A 15,406-nucleotide genomic window follows, 5' to 3' on the forward strand; every position below is an offset into this window, starting at 1 on the left:
TCCCTGGAACGCTCCTAATGTTCCCTGAAACACCCGGGAACCCAAAGGAACGTCTTTGAAACCCCACGGAATGTCTATAAAACCTCCTGAAACCGTGTAGAAAATTATATCAAGTTCATATCATATTGTGTTATGATGTTATAATATTTTTCTATTACTTATTATGTTATAAACTAGATGCAGAATGGTGTTAAAATAACTAAAATTGTAAAAAAAGTACACTGGTCCAAGATATTAACCTATTTTTATAATCACATCAAAACTATAACAAAATGTGATATGAATTTTAGCCTCAGGATCAGGGATGGAAAATGTCGTGGAATTTCATGAAAAAAATGTCATGACATTTTTCTCTTTGCACCACTTTCGGTTCATACTTATCACCAGTCTATATCGCTGATTAGTAATGGATAATCAATGAAGTCGCCGAATAACATTTTTGATTAAGTGCAGTGAAATTAGCAAATAACGAAATGACATTTTTATGCCATTTGCCATCCCTGCTCAGGATTACTAGTTTCTATTAAAATGTGATATAATTTTGTAACATAATTTTTCAAATGTCGAAGACTTAAAACTTAGTTATATTACAATGAGTTGTCAAACAACATTTATACCATAATGTGATATAATTGAGTTATAGTACTTTGAAAACACCAAGGGTGTTGATCATGATTGTATCCCAATGAGTTATAAATATCATGGTTTGTTAGGATTATGTTATATTTTTGTTAAAAATTTCTAGTCGGGATACCTTTGGCATGCTCTAGAAATTGCCGTTCGAACCAATGAAGCCCTCCGAGACACCCTGGAACGCAGGTTTCAAAAAAGAACAAAACTGCCGAAAATACGTAAGTTCCGTACTGGTTCATTATGCCTTGGGAATCAGTTGCCTGGAAGAAGCGAAATGTTAGAAAATGGATCAGCAGCTCTTCCGTTCTCAAAATACACGGAAGGTCTACCAGGAGCTAAACATATCCGGCAACGGCTTCGTGGAAATGTGCCGGGATAGGGACGAGAGCTTTTTGACGGACAAATAATGAGAGGTGATCGAAAGGTGAAAGCAGCACTTCTAAGAACACCTGAATGGTACTACGAAAATAGACACTGACGATCGTGGCAGCGGAATAAATGATAACGTCAGCAGCACGGTGCATGATGAGAATGGACCAAGTCCCTCGTTCGGCGAAGTAAAGGATGCCATTCAACAGCTCAAGAACAATTAGGCTAACTGGAGACATGTCCTCTATTTAAGAGATATACATAAAAGATTCCATGCCGGGTCAGCCAATCCGATCAATTTGTTCCGCTGACGGCATGCACTATCATCACATGGCACATGATCTTCGGCTTTGCAAACGACAATAATCTAATCTCCATTCCAGCACTAATGAAGAGTGCATACCACAGCCATCTTCATTATCATGCTTTCTTGCCAATGCACTCGATCATGCAAACATTACATCGCACACATGATAATGAGAGCTAAGTTATTTGTTTTGTAAACGCATCTTCCAGCATACCAAATTTCAACCGACAAATGCAGTTACATCTCATAGATTTGTCCAAACCGGCTATTTACAGATTAGTTTCGAGATTGCACAATTCTACAGCTCAGCTATGCGTTACAACGACTGGTGCGGCGGCGGAGCAGCATCAAAGCACGCTTTCTCGAAAATAGTTGCATCCTCCTTCGCCACCCTCGCGCAACCCCTGCATTGGGCCCCTGTCCGATTATGAGGCATTTGGTTAGGAAAATTACACACTTTTTCGGCGCGAGCTGCCACTGACTGCACTGTGTAAGCGGATATCACCACAGCAGCAGCAGCGCAAGTGATTATAAAGCAGCCGCGTATATTCACAATTCGGGTTGAATCGGATAGGTCTGTCACAGGACGCGCGCGCGGGGTGTGGCCGGTTAGCATCATAAAGCTTATTACACCCGCCGCGGCCACTACACTGCACTGGCCGCTCCCGAAACGGATGGATGGTTGCCGTTTTCTAGCCGCTTGGGCTTAGCATAACTTATGTCATCGCTGCTACGGCCGCCGCGGCCTGTCGCTTGCTCAACGCTCGCTACGGGCGGACGGACGGGTGGATAATAGTTACATTTTTCCCCAAAACTAAATGATCTCTAATTGTGCGCAGAGGAAAATTGAATAATCTTTGTTGATGTTGAGCTACTTGAGAAGCTGGTCGGTTGATCCTTCGCTACCGGGGGTAATTGAATGATTGTGCGGAACGAGCATTTAAATAACTAGATTTATTCCTACGGTATGGTGACCGTCCAGCTGACTTGTTTTCAGGCAAATTTCGAAGACAAGCGCGGTCGGGACCGTATATTATTGAAATTAAAACGTCATTTGGACGCCATTATGCCGTGTAAATTTCCCTCTAACATGATTATTGTTGCGGAAGTGAGGAAGTGTTTATGGAAGAATTGGTCAATTTTACGGATGGTGTTATATCATATTTACATTAATTTGGTTTGCTTACTGTTTTCAACAAACAAAAGTTCAATAAACTTATGGCTTAAAATTATAGACTGTAATTATGGGTTCTGTAACATTTACCCGAAAACCATTTACCCGAAAGACATTTACCCGAAAACCATTTACCCGAATGTAACAAATTTGTTCGAGCTACAAGCTATTTTGTTAAGTGCTAGTTTAGTGAAGAACATTACTAGTGACATGGCATCTAGTGAAGAGAATGCCTTCGATGATGAGCTGCAAAGCGATTCATTAATAAATGTGCGCACTCCATCCCCATCTATTTTGAACTCCCCGAAAGAAGACACCAATGACTGATGGTGAAGATGATGGTGTTAATGTCACCATCAGGCCACTCCGGCCGCCACCGCTTATGATGGAGAAAAGTGATGGTACTGCTACTAGCAGTGGAAAAGCAAGTAAGTCTGGGGATAGTGATAAAGCTGATAAAGTGAAACGTCGTAATATGTGCGGGGCAGCGCGTCGTCGGTTGCAAAGGTTCATGAAAGACGGACTGGATTACGTCGCAGCCCGTGAGCAGGCATTATTGCCTCAAGCCAGCACCCCCAAAAGATCGAGGCAATCTGATCTCGATCGTACGAACAGCAGCGAAGGTAAGCCAGTCCCAAAAAAGATATGCGACAATCGAGGTTCTGGAAGCGAAATCGGATCCGCAAGCTCATCTCGCCAGGTAAATGTGGATGTAGTCATCGATTCAAATGAATCAAAAGTGCCTAGGAATGTGGAGACGAAAAACAGGGTCCCCAATGGCTCTGAACAGTCACGCTATCCTAAGTTTGTGAATGGGTCGGGACGAGAAGCCCTCCCTGCTCCTACATACTCCGATATTGCTAACCGGGTAAGGCTAGGAATCATGCCCAGGAATTATCCCGTGATTGAGCTGACAACTAATCAACAGGAAGTGGTTCAAGAAGCCCTGTTATTGAAAGTTGTTCAGCAACGCCGGGAACATTTCAAGCCCAAGTTTGTTTGTTGTAGACTTAGGCCAGGGTATCTAGTGCTCACATGCCAGGGTAAAGAAACTGCTGATTGGGTTAAGGACAAGTTCACGTCGTTGGTGCTTTGGGAAGGTGCTGATTTGGTCGTAGTGGATGAGGATAAAATCCCACGCCCTGAAGTGCTGATCGCTTTCTTCCCATGGAGTGCCAAGTACGGAAACGACATGATTATGTCTCTTTTAGAGAGTCAAAATGACGATTTATTTGCCGATACATGGCGCATTCTCCACCGTCGCGTAAAGGGAGAGCACGTTGAGCTCACCTTCACAGTTGACGATCAAGGTTGCGACCATTCATTTTCAAAGATTTACATTCATTTGCTATTATCTCAGTTCCGAAGCATGCTATCGAAAAACAATGTATGGGTGAATTTACCCTTGTAGTTTTATCTGAAAGTTTGCCGAATAGAGTAGGGGTCGCACACGCATACCAAAGTCGTGAGCGAGCTGTGAAGGCAACTTTCCACAGCGTGAATGAAATTTACATTCATCGCGAGAAGAGTTGCCTTCACAGCTCGCTCACGACTTTGGTATACGTTTGCGACGCCAACGTTATTCGGCAAACTTTCAGATAAAATTACAAGGTTAAATTCATCCATACATTGTTTTTCGATAGCATGCTTCTGAACTGAGATAAGAGCAAATGAATGTAAATCTTTGCAAATGAATGGTCGCAACCTTGTTGACGATTGCTCTCTGCGGAAGTTTAAGGATCGTAAATTTGTTCTAAATTTCAGATATGGGCAGATTCAAATAACAAAGCAACGCCCTATTCAATCTGCTAAAAAGGAGGAAGTTCCCACTATACCGAATGCTGTCCCTGACGAAATGGCTATGGATTGTGAAGTAGTTCATGAAGACCCAATCGTTCCAGGGACAAGTGCAGTTGGGAACCGGTCATTTGCCAACTCGAAAAATATCACGCTAAGTTCTGAAAAAGAGGAAGGACTCACTGGAGCTAATAATGATTTAGACGACCAGGGGCAACACAATGCCCATGATAATCATAAATCAGGTGCTGATGATTCAGGCAGCCAGGGGCAGTATAATACCCATGGTCTAAAAAAATCAAAAGCTAGAAAGCCTTGTGGATCCAATCCAATATCGTCCATTCAAAATCGTCTCCAGCGTAGGGAATAAAGTGCCCCGGGAATGTGTAAGTAAGTTCAATAAATGAATTCCACATAAAACTGTATCAATGAGTGCGTTTAAAATCATTCAAATAAACCTTCATCACGCCAAGGGTGCTTCGTCTGTGCTCAGTAGAAGATTTACTAAAGAAGATCTAGACGTGGGACTAATTCAGGAGCCCTGGGTAAATAACGGTAGGGTAATGGGATGCTCTTTACCGAACTGTAAACTCGTGTATCATGAAAATCAGTGTAAACCTAGAACTGCAATCTTAGTAATTAGGAGAACGAAATTTGTCCCAATTACTGAGTTCATTTCAAGAGATATTGTAGCTATCAAGTTGGAGGTCCCGACAATCCGGGGAAAAACTGAGGTATGCATTGCTTCAGCATATTTCCCAGGAGACGTTGATGATGTGCCTCCATCTAGTGTTGTAAGTTTCATTAATTATTGTAAGAGAATAAACGCTCAATTTTTGATTGGATGCGATGCGAATGCCCATCATACCATTTGGGGCAGTACCGATATTAATAAGAGGGGTGAGGATCTTTTGAACTACATTTCGTCTAATAGCATAGACATATGCAATAAGGGAGATTCTCCCACTTTTATTAACACAATTCGACAGGAGGTTCTAGATCTTACGATCTGCAGTGACCTGCTGTCGGAAAAAATTGTGAACTGGCATGTTTCTGATGAGGAATCATTGTCAGATCACAAACATATCAGGTTTGATTATAAAGCCGGATCAAATTTAATTGAAAGTTTTAGAAACCCAAGAAAAACAAACTGGGACCTCTATCGCTTTTACTTAACGCATGAAAATGCATATAAATGGGAGCAGATCATATCTGTTTCACAATTGGAAAGTGCCTCTGATGAGGTTATTGATAAAATGATCTCATCATATCATGCTAGCTGCACAATCCAACAGAGGTCATCCAACAGGGATGTCCCTTGGTGGAATGACAAGCTAGCAAAACTGAGGAAAGAATCTAGAAGATTGTTCAATAGAGCAAAGGCTACTTCTGATTGGGTTCAATACAAAAAAGCCCTAACAGAATATAACAGAGAACTGAGGCTAGCCAAACGAAAGGATTGGAGACGGGTGTGTGAAGACATCAATAACGCTCCTGCAGCTGCAAGGCTCCACAAAGTCCTTTCAAAAGACCATTCTAATGGTCTTGGAAGCCTCAAAAAGGAAGATGGCAGTTTTACTGTCGATTCTTCTGAAGCTTTGAAAGAGATGATAAAGACTCACTTTCCGGGGTCGATTCCTTACTCGGCTGAAGATCAGGACTTAGACAAGGTAAACCATGTATGGTCGACAAATGCCTATCAGAAAGCCTGTGGAATCTTCACGCTATCGAGGGTCGAATGGGCACTGAGTTCTTTTCAACCTTTCAAATCTGCTGGGATAGATGGAATCTTTCCAGCGTTACTTCAACAAGGGAAAGGAGCGATTGGTCCGCTCCTAACCGAAATATTTAGAGCCAGTATCACTTTAGCTTACATACCTAAGGCATGGCGTAAGGTTCGTGTTGTTTTTATCCCAAAAGCTGGCAAAAGGGATAAAACAACACCTAAAGCCTTCAGACCTTTCCTGTGTTCTGTTAAAGGTCATGGAGAAAATAGTGGATGACTTTATCAAGTCTACCAGCTTAGTAGAAATGCCTCTTAGCAAGTTTCAATTTGCTTATCAAACAGGTAAATCTACAATAACAGCGCTACAGTCGCTAGTCAGCAAGGAAATAGCCGTGGTTGCTTTTCTCGATATTGAAGGAGCATTCGATAACGCATCCTACAGCTCAATGCGTTCAGCAATGGAAGCAAGGGGCTTGGATAAATGCATTATCGAATGGATAATATCGATGCTTAAAGATCGAGAAATCTCTTCCGTTCTTGGAGGTGCGCAACTATCAGTCAGATCTGTGAAGGGCTGTCCTCAAGGGGGAGTACTATCGCCCTTATTGTGGTCTTTGGTAGTGGACGAACTCCTTAAAAAGCTTATTAATCAAGGTTTTGAGGCTATTGGATACGCAGATGATGTAGCTATTCTGATACGTGGAAAATATGACGACACGATATCCAGCCGGCTACAATCTGCGTTGAATGTTACCCTCAAATGGTGCCGAGAGGAGGGATTGAACGTAAACCCTTCAAAAACTGTAATAGTACCTTTTACTAGAAGGTTGAAACTAAATCTTATTGAGCCTTCTTTAAATGGAGTTCAAATTCAGTTCTCGGAAGAAGTTAAACATCTTGGGGTAACTTTGGACAAAAGACTGAATTGGAATTCACATTTAAACAATGTTTTAACTAAGGGTACGAATGCCCTTTGGGTCTGCAGCAAAGCCCTAGGAAAAACCTGGGGTCTTAGACCAAACATCATTCACTGGATTTACAGTGTATCAAACAATTGTCCGTACAGCAAATTTTTGTCAAAATAATTTTTCATTCAAATGTTTATAACTTTTTTATACGTTCATAAAAAACGCTGAAATTTTGACCAATCACAAACCATATATTGAAGCTCCATTGGTAAAATTTTGAGTGAGATCGAATAAGTTTTCTGACAGTTATAGAACTTTTAGTAAAACTTATAAGATTTTTGAACACATTTTTAAAACATTATATCTCAATATGTACTCGATGAAACTTTTTCAATTTTTTTTGTGTTACAGCTTAAACCTAAGGCTTTCATATGCAGCTTCGTTTGAGGTTTTATATTCACTACAAAAAATATGAAAAATTTGCTTATGTAGTTGACGATATTTAAAAAATTACCATATTTTGCACATATAATCTGCCAAACGTTTTCCACCAATAAAAGTGCATTAACTGACCGAAAAATGCATAGGACCTACTCTTCATATGTAGTTTAGTAGGTCCTGTATAAAAATATTACATTAAGAGAGTTCAAAAAAATTGAAAACACTTGGCACTTTAATTGATCAAAATATGATAAATTTCCAAATAACTCTTTGAACATATACAGATTTTTCATATTTTTTGTAGTGCATATTAAACCTCAAACAAAGCTGCATATGAAAGCCTTAGGTATAAGCTGTAACACAAAAAAGATTGAAAAAGTTTCATCAAGTACATATTAAGATATAATGTTTTAAAAATGCGTTCAAAAATCTTATAAGTTTTACTAAAAGTTCTATAACTTTCAGAAAACTTATTCGATCTCGCTCAAAATTTTACCAATGGAGCTTCATTATATGGTTTATGATTGGTCAAAATTTCAGCGTTTTTTATTGACGTATAAAAAAGTTATAAACATTTGAATGAAACATTATTTTGACCAAAAAATTGCTGTACGGACAATTGTTTGATACACTGTATGTTGCGATAGTCCGGCCTAAGATTACTTATGCTTCACTTGTTTGGTGGCCCAAAACAAACGAGGTAACCTCTCAAGGGAAGCTAGGTAAGCTACAAAGACTTGCTTGTATATCGATTACAGGAGCAATGAAAAGCACTCCATCAGTTGCTTTGGATGCCCTTCTCAATATACTGCCTTTGCATCAATTTGTTAAACTACAAGCGGCAAAAAGTGCCCTGCAGTTTATCCGTTATAATAATGTACTAGATGGGGATCTTGTGGGACATTTGAGGATCATCAAAGACTTCAAATTAAACATGGACATAAAAACAGTAGAAGATTGGATGATAACAAAGACCAACTATGATGTTCCCTTCAAAGTGGTGAAACCATGTCGCTATGTTTGGGATGCTGGTGGGCCAAGTTTACGTCCAGGTTCTATTGTATTTTATACTGATGGGTCCAAGATGGGTGAAAATACAGGAGCCGGTGTTTTCGGCCCTGGTATCAGTAAGGCTATACCAATGGGATGCAGTCCCACTGTATTTCAAGCAGAAGTTCAAGCCATTCTAGAGTGTGCCAACATTTGTCTGAAAAGAAATTATAGGTTTGCTAAGATCTGTATATTTTCGGACAGTCAGGCGGCTCTAAATGCGCTAAAGGCTTTTACTTGTCAATCAAAGCTAGTTTGGGAATGCATTATTTCTCTGAAGCAATTGGCCAGTAGGAACGAGGTAACTTTATACTGGGTGCCCGGTCATTGTGGAATTCTGGGAAATGAAAACGCCGACAATTTAGCCAGACAGGGTGCAGCATCAAGCTTTGTAGGCCCTGAACCTTTCTGTGGAGTTCCTGAGTGTGCTCTTCGGATGAAACTAAAAACTTGGGAAATGTCCACGGTAGAATCTAATTGGAATGCCACGGATACATCCAAGCAAGCGAAAAGGTTTATAAAACCCAGTGCAGAAAAACCCAGGTCCTTATTAAATCTAAACAAAAAAGATCTCAGGGTAATTACTGGTCTGATGACTGGTCACTGCCCGAGTAAATATCATCTAAGTAAGATTGGAAAAATCCAATCCTCCGAGTGTCGTTTCTGTCAAACGGAAAACGAAACTGCTGAACATTTACTCTGCAACTGTGGAGTACTATCCAATCAGAGATTGGCGGTTTTTGGTAAAGGGTTTCTAGAGCCCTTGGTAATTTGGCGAAGTAATCCCAACAGGGTAATAAACTTCATAAAACGAGTTGTGCCTAGTTGGGATCAGGTGTTACATCAACCATTGTCCATCACAGCTCAATTGTGACAGGATATTTGACTAGCACCAAATTAAATATGGGTCATACCACAATATTCCTAAATAATGGACGCAGTGGTTAAAAGGCTCTACAGATGAGGAAAAAAAAACATATACCCGAATGCCAAATACCCGAATCCGACATTTACCCGAATGCGACACTTACCCGAATAGTTTATTACTATGCACAAATTATGATTTTGTGAATAAAGTTCACTTATTTTGTTCAATTTAAAAAGTACATGTATTATTTTGCATTGTGGATCAGAAAAGCATTTTGAATATCAAGTTCCTCAAGAACACATTTTATCAAATTTTCTCTGAAATGATCCGCGATAGGAATTCACAGGGCATATGCTTGAATAAAACTCATTACTGCAGCTTACATTTGTTGTGTTAACGCTGTTAGCGTTCACTCTAGATATTTACCCTTCTTTGATTCATAAGCTGTTCTTTAGATAAGCAAAGAACAGTTTATGATTAAAAGAAGGGGAAATCTCTGTTTGTAGGCCAAATGGTCATAAGCTCGAAACGATTAGAAAACAGCCCTCGGAAAATTCACATATCATTAGAAAAGAATATTTGACAGAGAAGTTTGCAGATTGTTCACCGAACAGAACATCCTATTATTGTTAGCAGGAAAAAATCTTAGATGTAGACTTGGAATCCATCACTCAATCATGTAAGAGTGTAATTTAAAAGAACATCATATAATCGAAAGAAGGACAAAACTTATATGCATCAGTTAGTAGTTCAAACGCCAACAAAATATGCAGCAGTGCAACTCGAAAGAACAGCCTTTGAAGAGAAGAAGGGAAAATCTCTGAAGGATAGGTAATAGTTTGGCCACCAAACAACACAATGATACTATGTCTGTTGTAAAAGAAACTCTACCCCATTACCCCAAATGCCATGGCCCGAATGCCGTCATAACCTCGAATAGGACATTATTCCAAAAGCTATTTCCCCGAATGGGTCATCACCCCGATAGATAAGTATAATAGTTCCCTAAAGGATATAGGTTAAAAGATGGATTCACGGGTCTCCTATGGAGTTAGTAGTTCGTTCGCAACACACTATATAACATTTCAACTCCAATTCGAAAAAGTAGCCTTTTATGAAAAGAAGAAATAAATTCTATGGTGAAATTACCAGTTTAGTCAGTACCAGCCGACCAACTCATCAACAGTTCATGGGTGACAATGTAAATTCGAAAAAACAGCCTATTTTAAAAAGAAGGCAAATCTTAGAAGAAGTGGATAATACTTGCGGTATGGCCAGTTGGTGACCGTGTATATAAGTGTATATAAGTAGCTCAAAGCAGCCTGCGTTAAAAAAATGTGATAGCTTGGTAATGAAAAAGTCATAATATTCAGATGTTCTTTTGTTATGCTAAGAACATTCCATAATTCTTTATGACAATTTAGCATTCATCCTCATGACTTTCGACCTGAATATTTTTTGGCCGTATGGCTGGACGATTTTTTTTCATTATCATTCATCTTAAAGCCAGCCAGTTGACCAGGTCTGAGGCAAGTTTTTCGTAACAAATGAATTATGATGAAAATAACAGTCAACATTTGAGAGAAGGGAACATTTCAGATTGAAATACTTATGGTTTTCATAGCAATAACTATAATTTCGAAAGTACAGCCATATCTTGAGGAGGAGAATTCTGAAAAAAATACAGCCATATTGCAACAGCATTTTACAGCTCCAAAGAACAGCCAATAATAAAAAGAAGGGAAAATTTAATATTTAAATATGATTTGTGATCAGCGCCAACAGCAAATGTTGAAGCAAATTTTGAAAGAACACATTAGGGAAATTGTTTGAATCTGAAACCTCTCCCTTCGTCATAGTTTTCTTAAATGCATTGCATTTGCTTCTTACGTTTCCACAAACCATTCTTGTTCATGAAAAACAACGTTGTTACACATTAGGTACCCCAAGGGTTACCCTTTTCTAACTGATTAATTTTTATCAACTTTTAATAAGTTTCCCATAGTGAGCATTTTTTGGGCAACCTCCTAATTGATTCGGATTGGCGTTCGGACTAATTGGATGGAGCCGTAAAAGAACAGAATATTAACAAAAATCCTTTGATTAAAATAGCATTGTGACCGCCAGTTAGTCCTGTACCAGAGTGCTTGATGATATCACTCAGCCTGATTATTATTAGGCCTAACCAAAGCCTGCTATATGGTACCGGGCAATAACATATTTATTATTGACAAATCATATGGGGATCAAGTACACTTTTTTTTAAATTTTTCGGGTAAGTGTCGCATTCGGGTTAATGTCGCATTCGGGTAAATGTCGCATTCGGGTATTTGTCGCATTCGGGTAAATGACGTTCGGGTAAATGTCATTCGGGTAAATGTCTTTCGGGTAAGTGGTTTTCAAGTTAATGTTATAGAACCGTAATTATGTACTACATATTATTAAAGAGCATAATTAAGCTTTCAAGTGCAAAGTTGATCGGACAAAAAACGATTTGCATTCAAAATTGCCAACTTTTACGTGCTATAACTATGGCTTGCTTCAATAAATTAATAAATTAAAATATTTGGGTATTCATACAAAAAAATCTTACTGGGGCGGAGGGGGTGTCGAAAAATGTGAAAATTCCCTTACGTTATAAATGGGTTTTAAAAACATTTGAATTAACTTAAAATCAATAGCAAGAAACAAGTGAAAACAATTTCAATTATTTTATGTTCTTTTTTTGTGAATTGGTCTAATTTTAATATGCATCCTATAACATTTTCAATTTATTCTCGGCTATTTTATTACTTTCCTTCAAATCATATTTATATTCAAGTCAATTAGAGGGAATTTAAATGAACTATGATTCTTCTTTATTTTTCTTAGCGGCTCTACGTTCACACTGGAACTTGCCCTGTCTATCTTCGACTAAATGTTCTTTGAGCATTTCCACAGTTATTAAATGAAGGGTTTTCTTTGCCTACCATTGCATGAATTTGTATATTGTATGGCAAGGACAATGATACACTATACCCAGGGAGTCGAGAAAATTTTCCCGACTGGAACGAGAATCGAACCCACCGTCTACGGATTGGCGATCTATTGCCTTAACCTCTAGGTTAACTAGAGACCCCCAGTTTGAACTGATGATCCAGATCAGTTTGCTTCACGAGCTAACCGAACGATGAGGAACAGTGGTCGCAGCTGCTTCTGTTTTTCTTTGCTTCCATTACGTGTTCCTTCGTAGTAAAGACTGTCACTGATAATTGTTCGTATTTTTTAAATTTACTCAGATTTATACACTGGGTTACTTAAATTCATTGAAAGTTCACCACATCAAAAGTTACAGATATATTCATTCGGTGCGACATACTAATAACAGCAGCTTTTAATGTTGATTATTTGTGGTCAATTCACTTTTATCCCATGATTGAATTGCATACTCAATTTTAGCACCAGTTTGTCAATAGTCCCTAGATGATTGACAAACTTGGGAATCTATGGAACGCCACTGAATCCCCCCACGGTGTCAAAATTTCGATTATTATCGAACATTCATGTACCTCGGATTTTTCTTCGAAAATGATTAGTATTTGGGCTATGTATTCATAATCGGAAAACCAGAAAATATTTCATCGGCGAAAATTTTTCCATACATTTTGTATGGGATGTTTTTTGGGTTAAAATAAAAAATTATTGATTTTTAGTATGGAAAATAGCCAAAAACTCATCTAACTCAAATTTTCCCCGATAGAATATTTTCAAATTTTGCATTTATTCATTATAGCCAAAATTCTAACATTCTATGAAGAAAAATCCGAGGTACATGAAAGTTGGATAATATTCAAAATTTTGACACCGTGCCCCCTGAGATACTTCTGGCACGCCCCTGGGACCCTTTGAAACATCCTGAAAATCCCTAGAACGGTCTTGAACGATCAACGATCAATTCTGACTATACATGTCAATGGTTGCTCATCCGTGATTGATCTGAACTGGTACCAGTTGCACTGTGATCCAACTGAATAAGGGGCTGGGACATTCCACTTATTCTCAAAGTGCAATTTTAGCAGCTCATGCATATTTGATCAATAACGGCGCCGGCCAAGTCCTTATAGTCAGCTGGGAAGGGAAAGGAATGTTAGAGTGTACTGGTTGTTGCTACTAGAGACCGAGAGCACTCTGCGTCCCCACAACCCGTACGGACTGGGGTATTTGTTAGACGGAAAGGATGGGAGATCTGGGAGTCACCGTTGGGTCGGTGATGCGATCCATGGATAGGGGTTATTTATAGTGTTCGTGATAGATTGTGTGGTGAATAAGGTGAATAAGGTCAAGCGGCACAGCACGCTTTGGTTGCATAACTTATAGGCGTTATATATACACTGTGCTGTGAGTGGAAGTTGGAAGGGAGGGAAACGACTTTTTTCAATTCGTTTCTGGTTCTAGCGATTGCTATGGACATATGAGTATACATGAGTTGTATATGTAGAGAAGAGAGAGCGAGAGAAAGTGGATAGAAAGATACAAAGTAGGATGAAAAGGACGGGCCAGGGATTGAACCCATGACCTTCTGCATACGAATCAGAAGCGGTAGCCACTAGACCACCAAGCCCGTCAATTCCTGAAAATCCCTAGAACGGTCCTGAAACCGCATTACTCTCTGAAAACATCTGAATAAAATGCTCATAAAAACCCCTAAAACCCCGTGGGCCTCCTCGAATGACCCCCTGAAATTTCCTGGAACATCTCTGCTGCGTCCCTGCAGGATTGAAATCGAAAACTAATCTGACTGTCTTGCTAACTGTTTAGGTTATGCCAGTGTTCGAAAATTGTATCATGATTGCATAATGGAACATTCCCGTAACGTGGGTAGATCACCTTAGAATGGTGTGTTGCGGCGTAAGATCTACCAAATCAAATTTTTAACTTAAAATTTCCCTGCCTTAAGTAATCAGGCAGTAGTTTACAAATACTTCAAGATCAAAGTTTGATGCATTTTTTTTATGTTTATGTAATATTTTTGTTTCAATTTTGCTTCTAATAAACATTTTATTTCAGCAGGATTCAGGTTAATTTATTGTATGGTACAAATAATTTTGTAAAAATATATAACTGTGGCGAGCGTATCACTAAATCACTAAAGTCATTCGAAGTCAATGTTAATATTATCTATTATTTCAGATTCTCAACCGAAAAGTCAAATAGTTCAAGTAAATTAAGATGACGAGGAAACCAGGACGTATTGGACAGATAACTTATTCGAAGCAGTCTAATTATGGTGTGCCTGAACGTTGATCAACCGCATCCTTTGGACTACCCTTCCACAAACAGTACCTAGAACAACAACCATATCCCCTTGACACCTAGGCCTGAGAGGTCGTGGAACTTTTTTCATCTTTCAGGTGTCTAATTAACTTTCCTATTCCTCAGCAGTCGCAAGGACGAAGCAGTGGGCCAAGTTTTTGAACATATTTTGAGTAGATATCTGATCATCTTTTCCTCCTTATCCCCGCTGATCGTAAGGGCCTGGCCAGGTGTCGATAGTTCGCTAAATGAAAGGTTTGTCAAGCCCCAGGCAACTTTTCTAGCGCATTAAACGTCTCTATCGACAGCCACCCCAGGATGTGTACGGTCAGCTATGCTATGCTATGCTATGTAAACTTAACCCAAAGTTGATTTTGAGTTTCATCCGTAATCTTAACAGTTAATCCTTACAGTAATTCAAGGATTTACTCTAGGAATTTTCGCTTGAATTCCTCTAGGAATGCGTCCAGGAATTTCTTTGAAGATTTCAATAGGGATTCCTTAAAAAATTACCCAAGGATTTTCCCAGGGATTTCTCGATAAATGTGTCCAAAGAGGTTTCACAGAAATTGTGCTGACTGTTGTGATCAGAGTATGAGATTTGGTGTCGCAGCTGTTTTTAACGTTACCGGACTCAGATGACCCGCTTGTGACAACCTTGGAGAATGTAAGTGAGAAAGATTTGACGTTGGATCTCGTCAAGCAAAGGCTGTTGGCAGAAGAGTCGAAGCGTGCGGACCGTGTGGAAAATGAGCAATCGGACTTTGAAGAGGAAGCACCTGCAGCATTCACAGGACACCAGGAGAAACAGCAAAAGTTTACCGGAAAATGTCACGGCTGC

The 15,406-nt window shown here is 39.3% G+C and overlaps 2 protein-coding genes across 2 annotated transcripts in view; both read left to right on the forward strand.

Annotated features, from left to right (window-relative positions):
- The window catches only part of LOC134287466 (uncharacterized), a 61,978-nt gene extending 52,592 nt beyond the window's left edge, over positions 1-9,386 (forward strand). The window contains exon 2 of the mRNA XM_062849317.1: positions 8,074-9,386. Coding sequence (XP_062705301.1) covers positions 8,119-9,279 — 1,161 coding nt within the window. The 5' untranslated portion in view covers positions 8,074-8,118 and the 3' untranslated portion in view covers positions 9,280-9,386. The remainder of the gene's footprint in view (positions 1-8,073) is intronic.
- Positions 1-15,406, forward strand: part of LOC109429628 (klarsicht protein) — an 833,281-nt gene that overhangs the window by 555,764 nt on the left and 262,111 nt on the right. The window lies entirely within an intron of this gene.

Source organism: Aedes albopictus, chromosome 2 (assembly GCF_035046485.1).
Source record: "Aedes albopictus strain Foshan chromosome 2, AalbF5, whole genome shotgun sequence".
NCBI classification, from domain to species: domain Eukaryota; kingdom Metazoa; phylum Arthropoda; class Insecta; order Diptera; family Culicidae; genus Aedes; species Aedes albopictus.